At 61.4% G+C, this 23,611-nt stretch overlaps 1 protein-coding gene across 1 annotated transcript; it reads left to right on the plus strand.

The window, feature by feature from the left end:
- Window positions 1-1,788: 1,788 nt before the first annotated feature.
- Window positions 1,789-23,324, plus strand: NCS1 (neuronal calcium sensor 1). Its single transcript, XM_040531764.1, has 8 exons — window positions 1,789-2,142; window positions 14,940-14,964; window positions 16,287-16,425; window positions 16,957-17,035; window positions 17,176-17,264; window positions 17,431-17,508; window positions 17,831-17,947; window positions 18,474-23,324. The coding sequence occupies exons 1-7, from the start codon at window positions 2,079-2,081 to the stop codon at window positions 17,927-17,929; spliced, it is 573 nt and encodes a 190-aa protein (XP_040387698.1). The 5' UTR covers window positions 1,789-2,078; the 3' UTR covers window positions 17,930-17,947; window positions 18,474-23,324.
- The last annotated feature ends 287 nt before the right edge of the window (window positions 23,325-23,611 follow it).

Here is a 23,611-nt window from a genome sequence, read left to right on the forward strand (position 1 = left end):
GAGGAGGGCTGGGAGGGAGCCCCAGTGGGATTTGCAGAGCTGCTCTCGAGGGCTGGCCCCACGCTGGATGTCCTCTCTGAGCAGACAAGCCGGCCCCTTTGCTGGCACAAGGGTCGCCTCTGAATGCTTCACGTTTGGCTGGGCAGCTTGGTTTGTGCCCCGGTGCCTGATTTCAAACCCACCAGCCCCAGGAGTCTTTCTGGGCCGGGGCTGCGTTCCCCTGGCTGTGGAAATGTCACTGCATCCCAGAAAATGCTCCTAGTGGTGTTATTTAAGCAATAGGAGGGTTAAAGCTACTAATTAGGGAGAGAAAGTGACGGGCCTGCACAGTTTCTGATTACTCTTCTCTCCTCTGAGATCCGAGCTCTCTATTCAGTGTTCTCAGTGGTGGAGACAGGGCAGAGTTTTAAATAGCATTAAATCCCTACAACACCAGGTTTGCATCAGCAGAGCTTGTACCAGAAGGCTTGTGCAGCACGGGGAGGGTGTGGGATGTCAGCCGTGCTCCTGCCCCAGCTGCTGGGGGTGTCATGCGCTGCGTGCATGCAGGGCCCCCCTGCTGCAGCATGGTTACAGCACCACGACCACAGCTCGGGGAGAATATCACAAAAATAGGTGTTTTGCTGGAAGAAAGGGGTCACACAGGGCATTTTGCAGCAGCTTTGGGGGCAAAACTAAAATCTGAGGGGGTTGATGCACGAGTGGCAGGCGGGCCTTTGTCCCTAAAAGCCACCCACACCCCATTAGCAGCTGCAAGGGGTGCTGGCGGGCAGCACAACCCTCGCTGCCTCCTTGCAGCTGGGCACAGCAGATCCTGCATCGCTCCTGGAGGATCCTGCACCGCTCCTGGAGGATCCTGCATCGCTCCTGGAGGATCCTGCACTGCTCCTGGCGGATCCTGCATCGCTCCTGCTCGCAGCAGGGCACAGCCGGAGCTCGCCCCGCGGGCACACTGCTGCTGGGGGCCCCAGCTGGGCCGTGGCACTGAAGGAGGTGGTTTTCCTCCTCTGCCTTAACGAGCTCGGTTTTGGAAGGCAGGATCCTGGAGGATTATGTGTTTTGGAAACATCTACCTGGGGAACGTATCCCTGGATAACTGAGTGGCAGGCAACCCTTGGCTGGTTTAAGGAAAAAAAGAAAGTGCAGAGCCAATGTCGCATGAGCTGTGCTCCTCCTCCCCTTCACAACACAGGCCCCCGTGTTTGGTGCTGTGCTCTCCGCAGCCTCGCGGACAGGTTTCGCTGTATCCAAGCACAGATTTGTTTTTTTATTTTCCCCCTCCTTGGCTGCTGCCACAGCAGTGCAGGCATGCCTGGGCAGCTCCGGCGGGGCCTTGGTTGCAACACAGGCGGGAAGAAAAACCGAATTTATCGAGTGCATCGGCGCAGCTCATGGCCGTGCCTGCGTGCACGCAGAGCTTTGGCAGAGCACTAAAGCCCTGCGTGGTTTCGAGGCGGAAAAAAAGCCGAGCGCCGCCGCTTTTAGCGCTCGCATGGTTTCCTGGCAGTGCCACAAATCTCTGGAGGTTGAATCCAGGGGCTTTTTCATCGAGCTCGGGCTCCATGGGCGCACCGCAGAGCCGACGGGGGTGCGGGGGGAGGCAAGGACCTGCCCTCAGCCGGGGGCAGCGCTGGGCATCCCCAGGGGGGTCTTTGGGGGGGGCGTCCCCGGAGCCCCCCAAACCCCAACCCCACAGCGCAGCCTCCTCCCCCTGTGCCGGGGGAGGCCGCCCCCCGTTCCCACCCCCTCCCCAACCTTTCCCACCCCTCCCCATCCCCATCCTTTCCCATCCCGGCTGCCGGAGGAGGGCGGGGAGCGGGGAGGGCGCGCAGGGTGCGCGCAGCCAGGGCGACGCGCGCAGGGTGCGCGCAGCCACGGGGCGGCCCCGCAGCGCCTCCCGGCTCTGCTAAGCCGAGCCCCGGCAACAAAGCCCCCCCCTTTAACTCCCCCCCCCACACCATCCCCGATCCCTTCCTGCCCTCCCCGGGATGTAGCCCGGCAGGGAGCTTTCCCCCCCCCGACCCCCGGCCCCGGCGCTCCATGCCCCCGCAGTGAGCCGGGGGGAGCCGCCGGCCACCATGGGGAAATCCAACAGCAAGTTGAAGCCCGAAGTTGTGGAGGAGCTGACCAGGAAAACCTACTGTGAGTACCGGGGGGGGGGGGTCGGGGAAAACGGGCGGCTGTGCCTCGGGCGGCGGCTGGGGCGCGGGGGGCGGCGGCTCCGAGGTCCCCCCGAGGTCCCCCCGAGGTCCCCCCAGGTCCCCCCAGGTCCCCCCGCAGCCCCTCGCCTCCCTCCGGCCCCTGGCGGCCCGCAGGGAGCTCCCCGGGCACCGGGGCCGTTTCCCGAGCAGAAGGCGCAGGCTCCGCCGGGCTTTGTTGCAAGAATTCAGGGATTAGGCTGGGAGGAGGAAAAAAAAAATCCTGGGTGTGTTTATTTATTTATATATATATATATATATATAATGCAGCGGGGGCAAGGAGAGGGGCAGGGAGCCGCAGGAACCCGGCGTTTTCTTCCCAAACCAATTCTCCGCGGCCTGTTTCTTAGCTGCTGGTATCGGGGGGCCGCATCCTGCCCTCAGCCCCCCCCCCCCCCCCCGGCCCTGCTCTGCAGCCCCCCGGCCCCGCTGCCGGCTGCGTACCCCCGGCCGGGGGCTCTGCCCCCATAACCAGGGCGTCCGGGTGGCCCTCAAAGTTTGGGGGCGTTACTTGGCGGGGGCTCCTTTGTTGTTGTGCTGGGAAGCGGAGAGAGGAGCCGACACCGGAGGGTTCGGTGTTTTCCTGCGAGTATCTCAGTAGCAGTTTAATAACCCGGGTTTCTGAGTGAGTGGCTTTCCCCTCTGATCCTCCGCTGTAATCTTATTAGTGTGGCTAGCGGCTGAGCCATCCAGTTTTAGCAACCCCTTTTATTTTATTTTTTTTTTGTTATCCTGAAGGATGCACAAAGGAAACAAAGGCTCTGGCGGTTCAAGTCTGTCTCCCCGCTCGCCGGGCGCAGATATTTCCCCCCTCTCCTTCGCCGGGGAACCGCTAACGTGCACCAGACCTGCGAGCTCTCCCCGCTGTCATTGCTGCAGTCCCACAGCAGCGCTTACCCAAAAAGGCAATAGATTAGGATGCAGCAAGTTCTCCCATATGGAGAGGAGGCAATGCTGGTGCATTGCACAACCCCACACGCCGGGTTGCTTCTCTCTCTCGCCGTTGCACAGCCGGGAGGAGGGCAGCTCGCAGGGGCACGTCCGCACAGCCAGCCCGCGAGGGGTGGCAGGACGGCTTGGGGCGCCCCGGCTCAGTGGCTCGGAGAGCAGAAATGGCAAAAAACAGGTGCCAGGGCCAGCCCCCGGTGGTGGCTGGGGCTGGACGTGGGTTGTGGTGTCCCCATGGCGGGTGCAGGTGGGCTGGTTCTGGGTATTGCCGTGCAAGCATCCGAGCTCCGATGGAGAGAGCAGCCTCGTCCGCTGGTGATGTCCAGAAAGCGCTGGGCTTTCTGCACCCTTGGGTGGCCCCAGGCTTTGTGGGGGCAGGTGCTGCCCCCGGGCACGGCACACAGGGAGAGCTGCCCTGCGTCTTCCCAGCAGCGGTGCTGACAGACGCAGCACGGTGGAGCCATCGTCCGGGGGTGTCTCCCCTGCGGGATGAGGCCAGCGGAGGGTCACTGCCTTTGGAATCGCTTCGCTCGCAACTTTCTACACCTCTCTCTCCCCTTTCCACCACACCTCCTCCAAAAAAGCCTCCTGTCATCTGATCGCTCCCTGGAGGCGCTCCCCAGCGTGTTGGGGTTTTGCAGGGTCTCCTCCGAGGTAGCCGCGTGGTCGGTGCCCCTGCAGCATCCATGTGTGCCCCAGCACCATGCAGGTGGTGCCTGCTGTGCGGCCATCACTAATACCAGGCCCTGCTTATTGAGCTCTGCTCATTCCCCCTCTCGTCTCCGGGATTAATTCCTTTTGCTGAGTGTTTCTGCCCCTTCTCTGCAGCCGTCAAGGCAAGCGCGCGCTCCCTTGGCTAGCCAAGCACTGCACGGGGCCCTCCCAGGCACCTCTGGGAGCCTCTGATTTATCTCCAGCCCCTGGGAGCCTGGAAAATGCTGATTTCCTTCTGCTTTTGGGGGAATCTGGGCACAGAGGAGATGCAGGTGGCGGTGCAGGTTTGCACCAGGTGCACTAGGAGGGACGCAGGCCCCTGGGCTGTGCCTGGTGGGCCGGCTGGAGCAGGGGACAGGGGCTCCTGCAGCTGGGGTGGCTCCTGCCCACATCACACCGGTCCGTGGTGTCGCAGCACCTCTCTGGCAGGTGGTGAGCACCCTTTGGTGACCGTCCCTGGTGTGTGGCTGCTGTCACCACAGCCCCTTGCCACGCTGCTGAGCGGGTGCTGGGCCCCCCCGTGCCTGCTGCCGGTCCTGCTGCTCTTACAGCACATCTGGGTGGGTGTTGTCCAGGGGCTGATAACGGGGACCTGCTCGTGCCCCAGGGATGCTCCCACGAGGGTGAAGAACGTGTACGTGAAGGGTTTCTCCCGTGATGGGATTTCCTTCCATTGCATCATTTTCTGGTTGTGCGATCTGAAAAGGAGACGAAGCGAACGATGACCAGCCCCATCTTGGTTGGGCTGGGAGGGATGGAGAGCGCTCACCCCCTCTCACCCCACGCCACTTCTGTGCAGATTTGTCACACCTGCGGGACTATGGGGGGCCTGCACCCCCAGCCTGCGCCGTGTCCTGGTGCCTGGTGGCTTCTGGTGTCCCCTGTCCCCTCTGGTGACACCAGCGCCTGCTGCTCGGGGCCTTTCTCTGGCTCTGGGCGCAGCGATTTGGGGGTGCTGCTGGGGATGCTGCAGGTTGGCTGCTAGAATTGTGTCGCTGCTGCTGCTCGGAGCAGCTCGTCCTGAGCCTGCTGTGGGTGAATGGTGAAGGACAGGAGCTGGGGACCCTCACCTTGGCTCGCCTCCCTGTTACGGTGCCGGGGGGCGGCTTTAATGGCACTCGGGCACCTGAAGGTGCAGAAGGACGCCCAAGGGCTTGCCCAAGCCCTGTTGGTTTGGACCCATCACCGTGAGCCCTTCACCATTTCCAGGTGCCCGAGTGCCCAGGAAAATCTGGCAGCACCAAGAGAGCCCTGCGAGGCCTCGGCCTTCCTTGGAGGCCGGGCTGCTGCTGTGCGGGAGCGTGCGGGAGGAACGACAATAATAATGAATAATAAATCATCTCGTTCCTTGTGCTTCCATGGAGCCTCTCATCCAAAAGCTGTTAGAGTGCTTTATAATCATTAATTTATTAATCCTCCCCATGCCTCGTTGAAGTAGCTCAGAGACAGGCTTGGTTGCTGTGTGTTTTGTCCCGGGGGTGTTAACGCTCGAGACTCGAGGAGCTCCCTTCTCCCCGTGGCTGTGCCCGGCTCCCCTCTTTGCTGAGGACTTAAGCACGTGCTTAACTTGCTCCAGGTGCTTGTGCCAGGGCAATGGTGGGATTTGGGAATGGGTTTATGAGCTGTGCAGGGCAGGGTTCTGCTGAGCTTGTGAAAGTCCTGGCCAGGCCTCGAAGGCAGGTTGTGCAAGGCAATCGTGTGCAGATGTGGGTGCAGAGTGTGCGTTGTGCTTGGGAAAAGCTCGACATGGACTCCTGGCAGAGAAACGCAGCGCTGGGTATCCTTGCTCGCAGCACCACCACCGTGCCGGCAACCCTTAAAATCATGAAACAGGCTTAAAAGTCTGAGGTTGCTTCAGAAAGGCACGTTTTCTCTCTCTTTCTGGTCGTTTTTTGGGGGTGGCTCTCCAAGTTTGCTCTCCATAGCTTTTTCCCAGGTGCAGCCCCCCTAACACCACGTTATTTCCACGCCGGCTGCGATACCCCTGGGACCCGGGGTGCCGGGGGAGGCACGGGAGCGGTGCCCGGGCTGCAGAGGGTGCGAGCAGAGGAAGATGCTCTTTTCCCAGGAACCGCGTCCCACCCACTGTGATCTATTTTGTGGATTTTCAGCTCACTCCGGCATCATCACTTTCTGCTCTTTTACAATAAGCCGCAAAATTGGCTCTGCTGCTCGACAGTAATGCATTGAATTAATGGGCATTAGTTTAAGAGCAAACTACAAACATATCGATTGGTAGTTACGGGGGTATGTGGCGGCTGGCTAAATTCTGCGGGGAAAAGAAAGAAAATTCTCCAGCCGCAGCAGTCTGCAGCCAGGAAATTGGGGGGGGTTCCTCGGCTGGGGGGGTGCAGGGATGGAGCCGGGGTCGTGGTGCCCCCGTGGTGCCGGCGGAGGGGAGCGGAGGGCTGGGTGGTGCAGCGGAGGACGTCGGTGGCTTCCCACTGCGGGTTTATTTTTATCCTCCAAAGTGTTTGGCCCTGGGCTCCGGGTTCCTCTGCCAGGCCGGTTCGTTTTGGAATCCCTCCTGTTGCTCACCCGGCGGAAACCGGGGCACGCTGGCGAGAAGCGAGCCTGGTGCCTAAGCACCCATTGCCCTTCACCAGCAAACGATGGGGGAAACACCCAGAGCATGGGGAGGTCGCAACGGCTGGGTGCAGCGTCAGCCCCGTGTCCCTTCTCTCTGCCCTACGTGCACCAGTTTGGGGTAGCCAGGGCCTCGGGATCCTCTCCTTGGGGGTGAGCGGGTGGCGTGGGGCTGCAGCCTCCCCCTTGGGGTGCCGAGGTGGGCGCAAGCCCAGTGCTGGAAGCCCAGGCTGGGCTGCCGCTGGATGCTTTTGGTGTGTAAGGGCATTTGCAGGAGCCCAAAAGGGAATTTTGGGATGGGAGTGCCCAGCCCGGGTGCTGCAGAGGTGGTGGCTGTGGTGCAGGCTCCTGGTCACTGCGAGCTTAGAGGGGAGGGACCCGATTTTATGTCTCCAGAGGGCTGTGGTGGCCTGGAGAGCACCTGCAGCCCCTTCCCCGGGGAGACCCTGCTCTCCTCGTGGCGAATCCCACATCTCGTTGTCCCAGGATAGGTGTGAGCACAGCAAGCTTTGGGGCTTCAGACCTGCAGCACCCAGCCCCTGTGGTCCCAGGGGTGCTCACACGGCTCGGGGGGGGACATGAGGGGGACCTTGGCCCCCCCTGCGACTGAGTGGAGCAGCCGTGGCCTGGTGCTGCGAAGGCATCAGAAGAATCACATTTCATTTATCCCCTGACATGTTAATGGATCTGCTTAACCACTCTCCTGACCTTTGCTGCTGCCGTTATAATTAAGGTTGTGAAACAAGAGGCTCTGAAGGCATCAAAGGAAGCGGCTGCTCCACGGAGGAGCCCAATGATCGGGGGGACATTCGTGGCCTCGCTTTGTGCCTTCCTCGCCTTCTGGGCCCTCTTAGGGCAGGGGGAGCCCTAAGAAAAGGCAGCCAGGGCCTGTATCCCCCACACCAGTTATGTGCCCGGGGCGCCCAGCCCCATGCCGTGGCTCCTCGGTGGCCGCTGCTGCGGGTTCCCCATGCTGGGGACAGGATCCAAGCTGTGCCGGGGGCAGTGCTGGAGCAGGGCTCGCTTCCCCTGCCCCCTGCAAGCTGCTTGCCCTCCGGGGCTCGTTCTTGGTCTATGCGTGGAGGGAGGGCTGGCTGTGCCGTGCTGCGTCCGCGGGTGCTTTTCTGGCATCTCCCCGCCGATGGCAGGACCCCGCGGAGATGCGCTGCGTGTCCCCTTTAACCTGGTGGAGGAGTGGGTGTTGGGCTCCTCCAGCACCCTCTGCTTCAGCTGCCCACGTCAGGAATCACTCTGTGGTTGGGGACAGCACCCGGGCACCAGGCGATGCCCAAATCCCTGCAGGGATGGAGCCAGTGGCCAGGACGCAGCTGCCCACCCTGCAGCTCCTCCAGCACTGCTCCCGGCCATTTTGGGTGCTCTGCCCCGCCGTGGGGCATCGCTGCCTCGGCTCGTGGGGAAGCTGGGGTTAAACAGGGCCAGGGATAAACCTGCTGCAGCCACCGGCTTGTGCCATGGGAGCGTTCAGCGTGATTCATTAACTCCCCAGCGAAGGCACCATCCTCTGCCCTTCCTCTGCTGCCTGTACTGCAAAGAGCAACTGCTGCTTTTTCCCCGAACCCAATTTCCAAAGCCTGCAGTCGGCCCCTTGAATATTTAATTAAGTCTAAAAAGGATTTTAACTGCGTATTGGTTTTCCTGTCCGTATCAGCTGCGGGGGAGATGAGAGCAGAGCGGCTCGCGGGCCCGTGTATGCAGACAGGCCGCTAATGGCAGCCGCCGGAGAGGAGGGCCAGGTGCACACGCAGTCCCTCCGCGGGCTGCTTCCTATCTCAGCGTAACGGGTGGCACCGCTGTCACCTCACCACTGTCACCACAGTGCCACTCCCGTGCTCCCGACAGCGCAGAGGCACCCGGACCTTGCTGGCGGTGTGTGAGCTGTGGGGACAGGAGTGGGGAGATGCCCATGCTGGGATGGGGACGTGCTGGGGTGGCAGTGTCCCAGTCCGACAGGTAGGGAGCTCTGGCGGTGCTGGTGTCCCTACAGCGAGGCTGCCTGGAGGAGGACAGTGGCAATGGGATGCTGAGGACGGGTACCCCTGTGGGGACATGTGGGCAGTACGGCTGGGAGCGGGACTAGGGGCTGCTGGGGTGCGTGGGGAGGAGATGTGGGTGTGCAGGGTTTGGGTTAGCAAAAGGAAATACTTCTGGGCTGGCCACAGCATCAGCAGTCGGGCTGTTCCCATGGTTGTGTCCATGGGGGTGACCCCAGCACCGCAGCCCCTTCCCTGCACTGGAGCAGGAGGGGGAGCAGATCGAGTTCTTGGGCAGTCTGATAGCCCTAGGGTTGAGCCCTGCTGGGGGGTGGGAAGGCAACGTGCTCCGTAATGTTTAACCAGGGCATTGGTTACATATTTAATCCAGAATTTAAATGAAACCAAGTCATCAGGGCCAAACAACCCACATTTCTGAAGTGCTGACATGCGTCGTATCTTAAAAGCTGCCGTCACCAAACGTACCGCGGGGATTTGGGGGAGCCCTGTGGTGCCTTAAAAGGGGGTGATGGATGGCCCCTGCCCCACGTGGCAGAGCAAGGCAGGAGGCATGGGGGGGCCAGGCGATGCCGGGGCCAGCAGTGAGCCCCCGGTGCTGCAGCAGCCTGGGGGTGTCACAGCTCTGCTCCCCTGGCAGCATGTCCCCGCAGCCCCGTGCTGCATGCCGGGGGAGTTTCGTGCCGGAGCTGGGGGCGTGCTGTTTGCTGAAGGAGTTTCCATGCCCACGCTCCAGCCGGCCCTGGGCAAGCTGCTGCTTTCCACCCCCTCTGCCTGCACAAAGTCCCTGGGCACAAGCCGTGTCCTGAGGCACGTGGTGGGCATTTTGCTCCCCAAAAGGGGAACGGCCACGCAGCACCGGCTGGTGCTGTTCAATGCGTTTTGGGGTCTGGAGGAAGCCCCACCACGTGAGTCTGTGCGTGCCTCCAGCGCTGCTTTCAGTCCTTGCTCGGACTGGTGTGGTCCTGGCTAAAGCCTGGTGAAGGGCTTGAGCTGCTGCTGCCTGCTCGGTGCGTGCTTTGTGGGGAGAGGCTTGAAATCTCTAACAGCCATTCCGGCTATGATGCTGTTAACCCTGCAACCCAGTCTGCAGGGACAGGGGCTGGAGTTTGGGCTGGGGGTCCTGTACAAGCTACCCCAACCCTCCCGGTTCCGTGTTTGGCAGAACAAGGTGTGAAGCCTGCTGCAAGCCCATGGGCAAAGGGCTCCACGTGCGGTGGGTATTGGTTCGGGCTGTGATGCTCGTCCCTGCAATCCCGATCCCAGGGCAAGGAGCAAATCTCAGTGAGCACACATGTGTCCTGCTGGTCCCGGCTGCCTGTTCCGCGGGGAGGAGCAGCGCGGTTTGTAATTGATGCAGATTAACGTTGTAATGATGTTGAAAGTGGAGTTTATAACAGACTTATCTTCAGACAATTCTTAACTATGTGTTTCGCAGAGGTGAGGGGTGGAGTGTGTTGGGCACAAATTGCAGGGTGCGCCAGGTTCATGCAGGAGCGCCGCGTTGTTTTACGCATGAGGGGCCAATTAGCTCATGCATGGGCGCCCCATTAATTTATGCATCAGCACCCAATAAGTTCACGCATGAGTGCCCAATTAGTGCACACACGAGCGCACAATTAATTTACGTAGGAGCACCCAGTTAATTTATGCATGGGTGCCCAGTTGGTTGGTGCTTGGTCGCACGCTGGTCCCTGCGCGTGCTCAGATCCTTGGTGCATGTGCCCCCATCGGTTCTCCCTCGAGGGTCCAATTAATTTATGCACGAGCACCTGATCCATTCACGCGTGAGCACCCAATTAGTACGTGCACAAGTGTGTAATCTGCTAATTACACTAATTTACTCCTGAGTGCTCAATTAGTTCATGCATGAGTGCCCGATAAATGCGCGAGCACCCAACAGAATCACACACGAGCGCCCAGCGCGGTCACGCATGAGTCCCCCTTTTGCTCACACCTGAGCACCCAGGTAGTGTGTGCATGATCACTCCATGAAGTTATGCATGAGCACCCAACTCATTTGCGCAGGAGCACCCAAATAATTTATGCATGAGCGCCCAACTTGTCCACATAGAATCACCCAGTTTATTTTTGCAGGAGTGCTCATCCAGTGCAGGCATGGGTGCCCAGCTGGCACACGCATGGGCACCCAGTTAGCACACACATGGGTGCCCGGTTGACTCACGTGCGAGCTCACACTTTGCTCACGCAGGAGCACACGCTCTGCACACACGTGGGCACCCAGTTTACCCTCGTCTGGGCGCTGCACTGAGCATCCCAGGGAGGTTTAGGCGGCCCCAAGCATCCACCCGCCCGTCCGGGGAGCGTTGTCTTCAGGTAAGCTGAAAGCTGAGTGCCATTTGTGGCTGGAAATAATTAACTCTGGTTTTCCTGATCTGGCAGCCCTGTTGGGGTCAGGGTGCTGTCATGTGAGAGAAGTGTCCCCATAGGTGTTGGGGTCCAGCCACCTCTCCTGCAGCCCTACAGCTGCCCTGTCCCCGTCCTTGCCCTGGTCCTATAAATGATGAGCTCCCACACGGGGCGGGTGGGGACTCGCAGCCCCGTGTCCTCCCCTCCTCGCAGCCTGGCAAGCAAATTAACGGGCTCGAGCAATGATTAACCGGAGCTGTTTTTTGCTGCAGTGGCAGCTGGGTGGTGGGAAGAGAGGGGGCATGCGGAGGGCGGGTGGTGACAGCGCTGTCACTCCTCGCACACACCGCTGGGAATTGATGGGGAGGAGGGGGCAGGGGGGTGGGAGTTTGGGGTCCTGGTAGCTGGGAGGAGGGGGCTGGGTGCTGCTTGGGGGGGCTGAGAGCTGAGGTTTGGCCCCTTGTGCTGGGTGTCCCTGTGCACGGTGTGGGATGTGCGGCCGAAACCTTCCTCCTGGCTGAGATGGGAGCGGGGACGGACCCAGGGGTGCTGCGAAGGGGCAACAAGGGCCCGTGGGCACAGGTTGGGGTAGCTCCTGTGCTGCTCCTGCCCCTGTGCGAGCCCCTTGCTCAGCATTTCCCCATGCATTTCCCCTCGCTTTGACAAGAGCAGCAGAAACAACGGTGCTGACGGCGGAGCTGCCGCGCGGCGTTGTGCCTGCGGGAGGGAGGGCAGCTGCAGCGCGGCGCGGGGGCTCCCAGCTCGGCGATGCCTCTTCCAGCATCGCGGTTCATAACGAATACTGAAACCCAGCCTTTATTTAGTGCCTTTCATCCCGCAGGGTCCCAGGGCATGCTGCATCCATTAAGGAGCTGCTACGTGCACTATTTATAGCTGTCCCAAAGCCTCTGTGGGCCGGCTGTCCCCGGGGACCACCGCCCACGCCTGAGCCCCAGGGCGGCGGGGATGCGCGCCCCCGGCACCGCAGAGCGGGGCCCGGCTCCGCTGGGACGCGCTGCGGGTAATCCCTTGTCCTTGAGCGCTCGGGGTCGAGCCTGCCTGTGTTGTATCGCTGCAAATTGATTTGCATCAGCTCAGCATCGCACTGGAATCGATGCTGGGGGAGGGGAATGCAGCAGCCGCCGCACTTTCTGTAAGCTCGGGTGCACTCTGCAAGCTGGAGAGATGCTGAGCGCCCTGAGCTGCTGAGGATGGCTGGGGGAGAGTGTGGGGACAGCCCTGCCCCTGCATGCACCCCCTGTCCTGTGCCCAGGCCAGGCAGCTCAGCCCGGCCAGGAGGGCGCCGTGCCCCCCAGGTTTACGTAGCCACAGCTCCCTGCTGCAGGGACACTCGTCAGCATCCCTCATCGGTGCCGCTCGGGGCATCCAAACCCGGTGAGGATGGGCCGGCTGGAAGACGCAGCCGCAAAGCAGTAACCTGTCTGGGCTCGGTAACTGCAGATATGGAAACCCGTGGAGCTGGGGATCCCTCCCTGCCGGACCCAGGGAGCCCCAAAGGGCAGCGCCCGGAGCAGGGCACGCTCCCCGCGGGTGCCAGGCATCCTGCTGCGTCCCCGCTCTCTGCCCAGCCCGCGCGTGTCATTACCAGCGTTTCTCCTGTACTAAAAAAAGCACAAATTTCTTAATTGTTTCCTGCTGGAGTTGAAAGGCAGCTCCCAGGACCGAAATAGCACGGTGGGAGAAAAGCCGAGTGGGAGAGAGTGAAACGTGAGTCTCCCAGAGATGCTGAGCTGAGCACCTGGCTGTGTCCCCATGCTGCCGCTGCCCCTAGAGCTGCACCAAGTCCTGCTCTTCCTCCTCCTCCTCTTCCTCCTCCCGCCTGCCTGTGTTGGTAGCCGTGAGAGCCTGGGGTCACGGGGCTGGTACCCGGGGGCACCTCTGCACAACCTCCAGGCGCGAATCCCGTTAGCTCTGACGGGTGTCCTGATGCCCAGGGGGATGTGTGCAGAGGAGGCTGCATCTGATCGAGACATTGCTCAGCATCTCTTTTGGAAGGACACTTCTGTGCGACCCTTTCCCATGACCACTCTCCTCCTACCAAAAAACCCTGCCAAAAAAACCCTCCAAATCCCTACCGTGGCGTGGCCAAAGCCTGCCGGCGTCCTCCAGTCTTGGTGCTGAGCATCCCCGCACCCTTCTCCCCACTCCTGCCCCCGCAGCCCGCACCAAACCGACCCTTTGGCTGCCATCCTACTGAGTCCAACCCCACTGCTCCCTTCACCATCTCCCAGGACCACGGTGCGTGGGGAGCCTGGGGCTGGGACCCTCTGTGCTCCCGCACCCGCCTCCTGCCAGCCCTTGCCCTTTGCGCTCTGCGCCTTTTGCCAGGCGCGTTATAAATCCTTCTGCTGGAAAGCTGCTTCCTTTTATTTGCCACCCAAGGTAATTGGCATCTGTTGATGTGGCTCGGGTCTCTATTTTTATCAGCCGTTTGCACATTGACACATCTCCACTCCGCCTCGTTATCCCAGCGAATTTCAGACCTATTGCTTTTTTATTATTATTTAGATGCATGATGCAAGGGAAATGACTAACGAGGCCGCTCCCCCGTGCCAGCGTGCTGGCAGCGGGCTCCCTGCTCGCGTGCCAGCCAGGCACCGCTCCCGCAGCTGGGTGCTTGGGGCTGGGGCTCCCTGGAGTGCTGCACCCCATCGCTCACCCGCGCCGTGACAGCCTTTCCTCTGCTGAGCACGTCTGGGCTGTGCAGCCACCCTAATCAGGGGATGCTGTCTGCAAGGCGAGCTCCAGACAGGGCTCCAGAACAGCACCCAGAGCCGTTCAGGGCTGTTGATGCGCACCATCTTCTAGTCGGTGTATTTTAGGGTTTCTCTGAAGCCCTGTGAAGCTCCCCAGAGGCCTGGCATGGGTTTGGTGATGTGCTACATCGTCGTCATCCATGTGCCTCAGAGGCAGCGGGCACCTGGGTAGTGAAAAGTGCGAATTCAAAGCTGGATCCGATGTGTTGTGAGCATCCATTGCTGGGCGGGTGTATCCTGAGCCGGAAAAGCCACGTGGCTAACCCCAAAGGGTGGGAAAGCAAAACCATCGCAGGCCGCAGGTCTCCAAGTGTCCCGACAACTTATTAGAAATGCTCAGACCGGTGCCAGGGGTGGGTTGGGGTGCGATGCTCGGGGCGCTCCGTGCCCTCCTTGCACACAGCACAGCTCCTGCTCAGTCCCGTGTGCTTGATGTGGTTTTGGCATCGGCAGCACCACGTCCCCACTGCCCATCAGAGCCCTGTCCGTGTCACCATCCCCGTCGGCACCGCGTGCTCCTCTTGGTTTGCTGTCGGGGGGGGCGGGTGGCTCCGCTGGGTGAATCCCGCAGCCTTCGGCACCTTCCTCCTCCCCCGGGAGGTGCGCAGGGGCGCGGAGCCGTGCAGCGAGTTTGCTGCGGGGGATCCCCGGCGGGCAGCACCGCATGGAAACCTGACAATTGCAGCTAAAAATAATCCCGGGAAGGGGCGGGGGGGGGCTGCAGAAAGGAACCGAATTTCACATGCCGCGTATTCATGCGAACCCAGAGGGAGCTGCTGCCAAGCACCAGGCTCATGCAAAGGGCAGCATCAGAAGGGCTCCGGAGCCTCAGCGAGCGCTTCCTCCGGGGCTGGAGGGCAGCAGCAGGCGGGGGACGAGGGGCTGGTGAGCCTGGTCGGGGGGGTGCTGGCACCGATGTATGTGCCAGGTGGGCGCCTTCCCCGGGACGCCCCAAAGCAGACGTTCCTGCAGGTGTTTCGGGGATGCTTCAGCTGCGGGGAGGTGGGAGGTCAGGGCCGGATCCTGCCCGCACAAACCAGCCCGGCCCCGAATGGTTCACAGCGTCTCGCTGTGCTCCCCTTGCTGGAGCAAAACGTCCTTGTAGGCTCCCTGCTTTTGGGGCTGGGGGGACCCGGTGTGACCCCTGGTGAGCCCCGGGCTGTACCTTGGGGGACACAATGCCTGGGTTCGGGCACGTGGTGCCCGCGGACACCTCCTCCCCCTTCCAGGCCTGGAAGCAGCTTATGGGAAGTGCAGAGCAGCACCAGCACTGGGAAAACACTAAATTCCTTTTTCTTCTTCTTTTTCCCTCTTTTTTTTCCTGTTTCCTCTTACAGTTACGGAGAAGGAGGTGCAGCAGTGGTGAGTACCGGCGTGGCAGTGAGGTGCTGGCTGCGGGGCTGGGGGCGAGGGGCAGCAGCCGGGGGTGCTCGGGGACTGAGTGGAGAGGGGTCCCACAAGGGGTTTGCCCAAGGCATGGGGCACCTTTCCCCCGGTAACAGGCCCCTGGACGTTCGCAACCCTGTGGTGTTTTTGGGGCTGAACGCAGCCTTTGGTGACCTTCAGCACCCAGGTGGGGGAAACTGAGGCACGGCGCCAGCACCCAGCGGGCAGGTGGTGCCATCGTGTGTCCCTTTGCAGCCCGGCCCCGACAGGGACAAGGACACGGCGATGCCTCGCTGGCAGCGTGCTTCCACCCCGTCCCCTCCGCCCCCCAAAACGCGACGCCCTAAAAAAGCCACCGCTTCCCTTTCATCTCCCTATCAAACCAGTCAAGCTTTTCTTTCTTTATCTCTTTCTCTCATCCTTCCCCCCCCCCCCCCCCCCGAATGAGTCAGCGCTGCAGCAGCGTGGAAAAGATGTCACTGGCACTTCGGTTTCCCACCTCGCCGCCCCCTTCCCCTCCTCCTCCAGCCCTCGGCCGCTGCAGCGGGCGCTGGCAGATCCGGGCGGCGCGTTGCATAATGCTCGTTCGCCCTGCGGGGTCCCACGGGATCCCACGGGGTCCCAGAGCTTTTCCCCCAACCAGGAACCGTCCGTCCCCTTCCCCTGCACCCTCTGGGATTGCCCCCGGTGCAGCAGCACTTTTTTGGGGTTTAAAGGGTTCCTGCCCCTCTCCCTGTGCCCAGCCCAAGGAGCTGCCCGGGGCCGGGGCAGCCGGGCTGGGTCCCATGGGTGCCTGATCCCATGGCACAGCCGAGCTGCTGTAGGACGGGCACGAGGCACTGGGGTCCTGGGGGTGCTTGTGGGGCTTCTGCTGTGAGCCTTGCAGAGGAAGGGTCTTTAAATGGGAATTTGGCTCGGCAGCAGGGTGTCAGCTTCCCTTGCTTGGGATTTATGGGGTGGCTGCAGCTCTGGGGCTGTGCCCTGCGGTCTGGATGTGCCACGTGTGCTCCGTAGTGCTGCTGGCCAGGCAGTGGGTCCCCATCCCCTGCCGGGTCCTGCCAGTGCTCAACATGAATGTGGCTCAGTTCTAGGCTGGTGGCGGGCATTGCTCGGTGTTACCGGTGCTGCTCAGCGCTTCTCCAGCTCTGCGGTGCCCACCAGGACCTCGTCCCCCATGGGTCGGGTGCTGCAGGCAATGAGGGGAGCGGGGCCGGGGGCACCCAGCACCTCCGTGCCTCCAGGGATGCGCTCAGCGAGCGGAGCCGCGCGACGCCCGTCCCTCTGCCCTTCCTCCGCAGGTACAAGGGCTTCATCAAGGACTGCCCCAGCGGGCAGCTCGACGCCGCCGGCTTTCAGAAGATCTACAAGCAGTTCTTCCCCTTCGGCGATCCCACCAAATTCGCCACCTTTGTTTTCAATGTCTTCGACGAGAACAAAGTAAGTCCGCGAGCCACGGGCACGGCGCACGGGGCTCAAGGCTGGGCCGGCGGCTGTGCTTTGGCAGGGTGGGTTTGGTGGTGCTTTGGGCGGGGGGGGACAGGGGGACCCCCAGGCACTGAGCACGCTGCCTCCCCCTTGGCTCGGCTCGATGCTGCGCCTCGAAGCAGCTGCGCAGCGCTCGAGGAGCAAAATATTCCAGCGCTCCCCGGGGCGTGAAATTAAAACGGAGCAGCTGGAGCGAGCGAGCCCCCGCGCTTGTTCCATTCGATGAGAATCACGTGGGGAAAGGCAGTGAGAGAGGAGAAATGAGATGTCTCGATGACAAAAGCCCACCCGCAAGGTGTCCCCTGCGCTCGCAGCGGGGGCAGCGCTCGCAGCGGGATGCTGGCAGCTGCGCGTTGTGCGCCGGCAGCTGGCTCGCACCGCCGGGATGCAGGCGTGTGGCACGGGGATGGCTCGCGTGGCACGGGGATGGCAGCAGCACCTTCGCCCCCTCCTCTCCTTCACACTCCTCTGTTCCTTCCCCAGGATGGGAGGATCGAGTTCTCGGAGTTCATCCAGGCGCTGTCAGTCACCTCCAGGGGGACGCTGGACGAGAAGTTGAGGTGTAAGTGTCCCCGCGGGGTGCTGGTGGGCTCAGCCCTGGGCTTTGGGGTGGCTTTGGGGGGTGGTGTTGGGGTGCAGCAGGTTTTATAGGTGGACAGGGCACGTGTCGTGGCCCCAAGCATCTCCATGTGGCTCTTGCAGGGGCGTTTAAGCTGTACGACTTGGACAACGACGGGTACATCACGAGGAACGAGATGCTGGACATTGTGGATGCCATTTACCAGATGGTGGTAAGCGCCGGGCCATCATCCCTCGGGCCTGCCTGGGTTTGTCCTGCGAGGGGGCTGCAGGGGGGGCCTGGGGGGGGGACAAAAATGCGTGCCCTCACCTGGAGACACCGTCCGGCAGGACACGAGCCGTGCCTGCGTGTGACTGTGTCCCATCCTGCTGCTGCAGGGCAACACGGTGGAGCTTCCCGAGGAGGAAAACACACCGGAGAAAAGGGTGGATCGGATTTTTGCCATGATGGACAAGGTGAGGATCACAGAGTCAGACACGTGGGTTCAGGAGGCAGTTCTGGGCCCCCTTTGCCACACTTGGGCTCTCGCAGGTACCTCCCCTCCCTACAAATTCAGGCTCTGGGTTGCCGTGGGGCTGTCTGCGGGATCCGTGCCCTTTGGGGTCCCCATATCCACACCAGGTCCCAGGGGTGCGCTGAGCCCTGTGGCTCTGCTCCACTGCTGTGGGTATGGGGGCTGGATGGGGAATGGGATCCGAAGGGGGGCCGGTGGCGGGGACAGCGTGGGTGCTGCTGGGGCCCTGGGGTGCTCAGCACCACAACGGGGGCGTTTTGCAGAACGCGGACGGGAAGCTGACGCTGCAGGAGTTTCAGGAGGGCTCCAAGGCCGACCCCTCCATCGTGCAAGCCCTCTCCCTCTACGACGGGCTCGTATAGTCCTGGGGCCGAGCAGCGGTGAGTCCGGCATGCAGGAGCTGGGGGTGGGGGGTCCGGGGGATGCTTCCAAGAGTCCCTCAGTCCACGAGGATGCCCTAAAACCCACCCAGCCGGCAAGTGTTTGGTGGTGGCAGGGCCCGCGGCACGAATCTCGCTCTTGCCTTCAGATGCTGCAGGGGAGGCAGGGAGGCAGCTGGCGAGCTGGGGGCACGGGGATGCTCCGCAGCAATATTCCATTAAATGCTTCATTATGTTCTGTTTCATTGTATCATGCCCTGGAGCTGGCGGTCTCTGGGAAGCTGTGGCTCACAGCATCCTAGGGCTGAGCACCTGTGCCCCACGGGGCTATGCGGAGATGTCTTGGGTTGGGTTTGGTCGTCACCGTCCATGCAGGGTCCTGTTTTTGTTTTAACCCCCTGGACTTTTGAGCTTTCCACAATCTTTGTGTTCCCAGCTGGGGACCCCCAAGACGTTTGCAGGGTTTTGGGGGCCAGCGTTTTCCACCCCCCTCATTCTTCCATGGTTTTCTTCCCCCCTCCCGCAGATGCCTGGGGGAAGATGCTCTCCGTGCCATCCGACCACCGCAGCGCGAAGCTTGCCTGTCCCTCTCCGGCCTTCCTTTATGTTCCGCGAGCAAAGGATGCACCTGAAGCGCGAGCTCACTCCCCCTCTCTGCACTCCGAACCAGCCGTTGCCATTCGCCAACTTCTGCTTTTTCCAAAAAAACCCGCAAAAGACCACGGTCTGAGCGGCGGCGAGCGCCCAGGACTTCAGGGCCGGGGGAATGGGTCGAGCGGCACCGAAGGCAGAGCCCCCCCGGCCTCCTCGCCCCCTTTGCTCCTCTTCCCTACGTTTCGGAATCGGACTGCGGATGCGCCGGCGTGGTCCTCTCCTGGGATCCGGCCGGCTGGAGATGGAGCCCAAAGGTAGCGGGGCGCCGGCACCCCGGGGTGCTGCTCGGGGAGCCGAGGCACGAACGGTGACGGGGAACAACCCTCGCGCCCTCTGCGGTGCCGCTGGCAGCCCAGCCCGGGTCACTAGGGATATATATTATTATAGGATTATTTTATTTTATTTTTTTTGTGAGACGGTATCGTGCTTTTTCTTTCCTTTTTTTTTTGGTGGAAAGAAGTGAGGCTTTTTTTTTATATGCCTATCTCGACGATCGATATCTTTATTTATTCGTTGTAAATGTTGCTGCCGTGTTTAGTCTCTCGTGTGTGTGTCCGAACACCTAGGTGATGATCTGTAAGGTTTACATGCTCATACACTATTGCGGGGCATTGGGAGCCTGCAATAACGATGAAGCCAAAAATCTGCCTTCCCCCTTCTCCTCTGCCCCCCGTATGCCGTGTGCTGGCTGATGTTTGAAGGGGGGCTGGCCGTAGCTTCTTTTTTCTTTCCATTTGCCCCATTTCCTGCATTTTCCTGGTCTCCCTTCTCTTTGCCAGCTCAGCTAGGGGTCGGTTTGGGCAGACCCCTCCTGCTCCATCCCTCTGCTCTCCGTTTTTACCAGCTGGGCCTCCCCGTGGGGCAGAGCGAGGAAGCAGCCGGTGTCCAGCACATGCTACTTCGCATCGTTTCATTTCCTTACTGCATGAGAAGTATTAACGGAGCCAAGAGTTGGGTTTCTCTTCCAAGCCGATTCCTTTATTACCATTTTTCTTTGGGAATGGTGGCAAGGCGCGCTTGCACCCCGCACGGAGCTGGCTGCGGATCAGCTGCGGGAGCAGCGGGGAGACGCGCAGCTCGGCGTGTCCTCGGCGGGTCGGACCCACCCCGTAGCATCTCGGATAGGACACGGGAGGTTCTGCTGGAAACCAGGAGCACAGCCCCGAAGCGGAGCCAGCTTGCGCCCCGCTTGTGCTCCTCTCCCTCGGGGGAAGGCAGAGGGCTGGAGAAAGGCACCCGCAGCACCCCGAGGTGTCACCGCACCCCACGGGACCGTGTCCGAGCTGCCACCATCCCCTCCATCGCCCGCTGCTGCTCCGGAGTGCCGGGCTCGGCCCTGGGGGCACAACGTGGGACACGTGCTGGCACCTCCGTGGGAGGACGGGCGCTCAGTGGGTGCTGCCCAGAGCCTTTTCCATCCACCATCATCCTGCTCCATGAAGCCAGCCAGGCTGCAGCCCCCTCCTGCTCCATTGCGTTTTGCTCCCAACCTGCCGCTGCTCTCCCACCACCTCGCTTGGCCCTAGGGCCACAGATGGAGCCACCAACTTTCTGACACCTGCCTGCAGCTCCCGTGGCTGAACCCAGCCGGTGCCACAGCCCTTGGCCACCAGGGATGTCCCCCAGGACGGTGTGGGGTGGTGGCTGGACGTGGGGGACGTTCTCACGGGTGTCCCCACGAGGCAGGAGGTGACAGCAGTGTCCCCATGGGGTCTGAGCCCTCCCGGCACAGAGAGGCAGAGACGTCGCTTTGCTGCACAGCCTGAAGCTGGGGCCCGGCGGGGTTGGGATGAGGGTGCTTTTCCCACCCCACTGACATTTGGGATCCCGCGTTTTGTCAACGCCTTCTCCTTCTGAGGCGCTTTTGGATACCCTTACAAAAAAGCTTTTCCCTGTGCCCAAGGAGAACAGACTTCCCCTCCGTGTGCAGTACCGCTGGCAGCGGCTGGATTTGGGGGAAGAGCTGGTTGGGGTCGGCCCCGTCCCACAGGAGATCCAAAGGCTGTGGGGTGAAGGCCCCTCGTCCCCATTCTCCTCCCGCTGTGCTCTGCGCCTCTGACCTCGCTGGGAGGATTTTCCACCTCTCAGCAAAACCCAGGATTCGCTTTGCAGCTGGGGGGTGCCGTGCGTGATGGCAGAGAGGAAGAGGCAGGTGGAGAGCCAAAAACTGGAGGTTTGTGCACTGAAAGGGCTGCGGGAGCTGGAGCACACGGGGCAGCCCGTCCCCACCATGGAAACCCACTGGATCACCGAGCGCAATTGTAAGACCTGAGCCTGGGAGCCCACGGGAACGTCTCTGCCCCGAGGGTGCCTGTGTCCCGCCGTTGGGGGCTCCTGGAAGGCGTCGCTCCCTCCTCACCCTGGGAACTCCTTTTTCTTGACGCTTTGTGGCCAAAACGCAGCTCCCTCGTGCAGATCTCCGCAGTGCCTCCAACTTCTCCAACTCCGACCTGCTGGGCTGGGCCCCCCGGTGCCAATTGCTGCTCCCAGTCAATGTGACACTACGGGAATCGTCTGCTGGGAAATGATGGACCCACAGCATCTGGAATAATTCCCAGGCAAATGCAAATGTTTGCTCTGCCACTTCCCCCTGGAAGGCTTTTCTTTTTCTTTTTTTTTCCTTTTTTTTTTTTTTTTTATGCCTTTTGCGCTGGCTTTGCACCTGCCAGCCCGCTGCCATGCTTCAGCTCCACCAGCGCTCATCCAGGTCTGACCGCAGACACAGCGAGCTCTGCCCCTCACCAGTTTCTGGGGAGAACCTGCAAAGAAAGCGGGGTGTGCAGCCAGCTAGAAGGAGTTTTCCACCCCAAAAATACCAAAATTTAGCATCCACCCAGCCAGTGCGGCTGCCTGCAGCCCCTGCTGCTGCTGCTGGCTGGGATGGAGTGGTCCCTCGGCCCCTCTGCCCTCTCTCACCCTTTTCTGAATATTTGCACATTTGAAAAAAAAAAAGAGAAAAAAAATAGGGGTTTTGCCTGCATTAAAGAGCTCTTTGCTGGTTGATGAGGACCCTGCTGGGGGATGAGGGGAAGTTTTCCCAGGCAGAGGACCGTCCTGTTGTCCCGGTGTGGGGTCTGTCCTGCCCCCTCTTGGCATGCTGAAAGCCCCAGAGCAGATCATTTTGGCCACAGCACCCAGACCTGGCTGCAGATTTGGGACCCCGGCTTGGAAACTCCTCCAGTCTCTCCCTGGGGCCCCCACCTCCTCCTTGAACATCACCGGGATCCGCAGCTCCTCGGTACTGCTGAAAATAAGGCTTGAAGCTCCTCCTGCTTGGAAAAGTTGGCCTTAACCTCCTTGTGCCTCAGTTTCCCCATCAATGAAACATTGGGTGAGCCCCGGAGAGCGGCTGGGTGCTGGGCTAGGGGAGCGCCAGCGCTGGGCATGGCCACGGGGGCTTGGCAGCACCCACCAAAAACCCACCCACGTGCAGCTCCAGGAGCATGGCAGGAGCTGCTGGGTTGGAGCCGACACCACGGAATAATTAATTTCAGTCCTCATTTTCAACCTGGTCATCATTAAAACCAAGCAGCCGGCAGGAGCCCGTCCGTTTCGGGCCGTTCCCTGCGCTCGGTTTCGCAGCTGAAGTGACGCCGCAACGCCGGGGAGGGGGACCCGAGGCAGAGGCGTGGGTCCCCCCCCCCGGTGGCTGCAGCGTGTGTCCCCCCCCTCATTTGTCCCGTCAGTGTTGCCTGATTAAATGCAGTGTCTGTGCTCCCCTTCTTTTCAGTCCTCTGTTCGCGCGCTGACTGTCGCTGCTTTGTGTCCGCCTTTCTCTGCGCTCTGGGACTGGGCTGAGAAGTTTCCTCCTGGAAAAGCAGGAGGAAAGCTTTTTCCTCCTGGAAAAGCAGGGGCTTGGAGCAGAACCCCCCAGCCTCTGTACCGGCACAAACCAGGGTATGAGAGAGAGAATTGAGGCGGGGGTTTTCCTCCGGAGCTGCCCTTTAATCGCTGCAATCGGGTGGCCCTGGGAGTGCTCCCAGCAAGCTGGACGGGGACCCCAGCCCTCTTGGTACCAGGAGTGCATCCCCCCCACCCTGAGCCAGGGGGTAAAAAGGGTCCTGGGGGGTCTGAGCCCTGCTTGGAGCAGGGCCATGGGGGCCTGAGGGTGGCTGCAAGGGCTGCTGGAGCTGCTCTCAGGTGGGTTTGGAGGGGACAGGCAGTGACCCGCAGCCGGCACAGTGGCATGAAGCAGCTCGCCCACTCGGCCCCCATGTAAAGTGAGGGGGCCTGGGGCATTTTGGAGGCCAGCCACACCCCTCCTTCTGCCAGGGCTTTGGGGAGGCCAGGGGCAGGAGGTTGGTGGTGAGTTTTGGGGTGAAGGAGGGAGCTGCCAGTCCCCGGTGCACCGCAGCAGCTCGGGGCTGGCCGCGCAGAGCAGGTCCCCACCGGGGTCTCGGTGGCCCGCACAAGACCCGGTGCTGCAGGAAAACCCCACTCCCTTCTCTCTCTTTGCTCGTGCGGCCGCGAGCCCTGCCCCGAGCAGCAGCCGAGCCCTGGGCTGAGAAGCAGCAGCTCCAGCAAAGAGCCTCGTTTGTAAAGGTGAAGCCTGTCTGCGCGTCCGTGCCGGCGTCCCGGCTTGCATGCCCTGCTGCCTTGTCTTGAGATGAATTCAAGAGCAAACCGAGCAAACCAACCGGTTCCAAACAAACAGACAAACAGATGAAAAGAAAACAGAACCCAGGAACTTTGTGACAATGGAAATAAAAGCTTAATGACGGTACCGAAGCACCCGTGGTCTGTGATGCGCAGCAGGGGGAGGCAGGCAGTCTCCGGGGGGGCACGGGCTGGGCTTGCCACCTCTCGCCACCCCCAAAACCGCCCTGTGCTCTGGGGCCGGGGGTGCCACCTTTGGGTGCTGGGTGCCCTGAGCAGGGGCTGTAAGGGACACCAGCAGACGGTGGGGATGGGGACACCCTACCCACACGCTTCCTGGGCTGGGACAAGTGGTCGTGTCTCAGCTCCATGCCTGAGCCACGCTCACCCCAAAACACTGCTCCTCCCTTCGCC

Source organism: Cygnus olor, chromosome 19, assembly GCF_009769625.2.
Source record: "Cygnus olor isolate bCygOlo1 chromosome 19, bCygOlo1.pri.v2, whole genome shotgun sequence".
NCBI lineage: Eukaryota > Metazoa > Chordata > Aves > Anseriformes > Anatidae > Cygnus > Cygnus olor.

What these genes read in the sequence shown, in the direction of transcription:
- NCS1 (XM_040531764.1), top strand. Translation starts at nt 2,079, where the DNA reads ATGGGGAAATCCAACAGCAAGTTGAAGCCCGAAGTTGTGGAGGAGCTG. An exon ending in GAGAAGGAGGTGCAGCAGTG is followed by an intron (nt 14,965 to 16,286) that starts GTGAGTACCGGC and finishes CTTCCTCCGCAG; the next exon opens with GTACAAGGGCTTCATCAAGG. An exon ending in ATGTCTTCGACGAGAACAAA is followed by an intron (nt 16,426 to 16,956) that starts GTAAGTCCGCGA and finishes TTCCTTCCCCAG; the next exon opens with GATGGGAGGATCGAGTTCTC.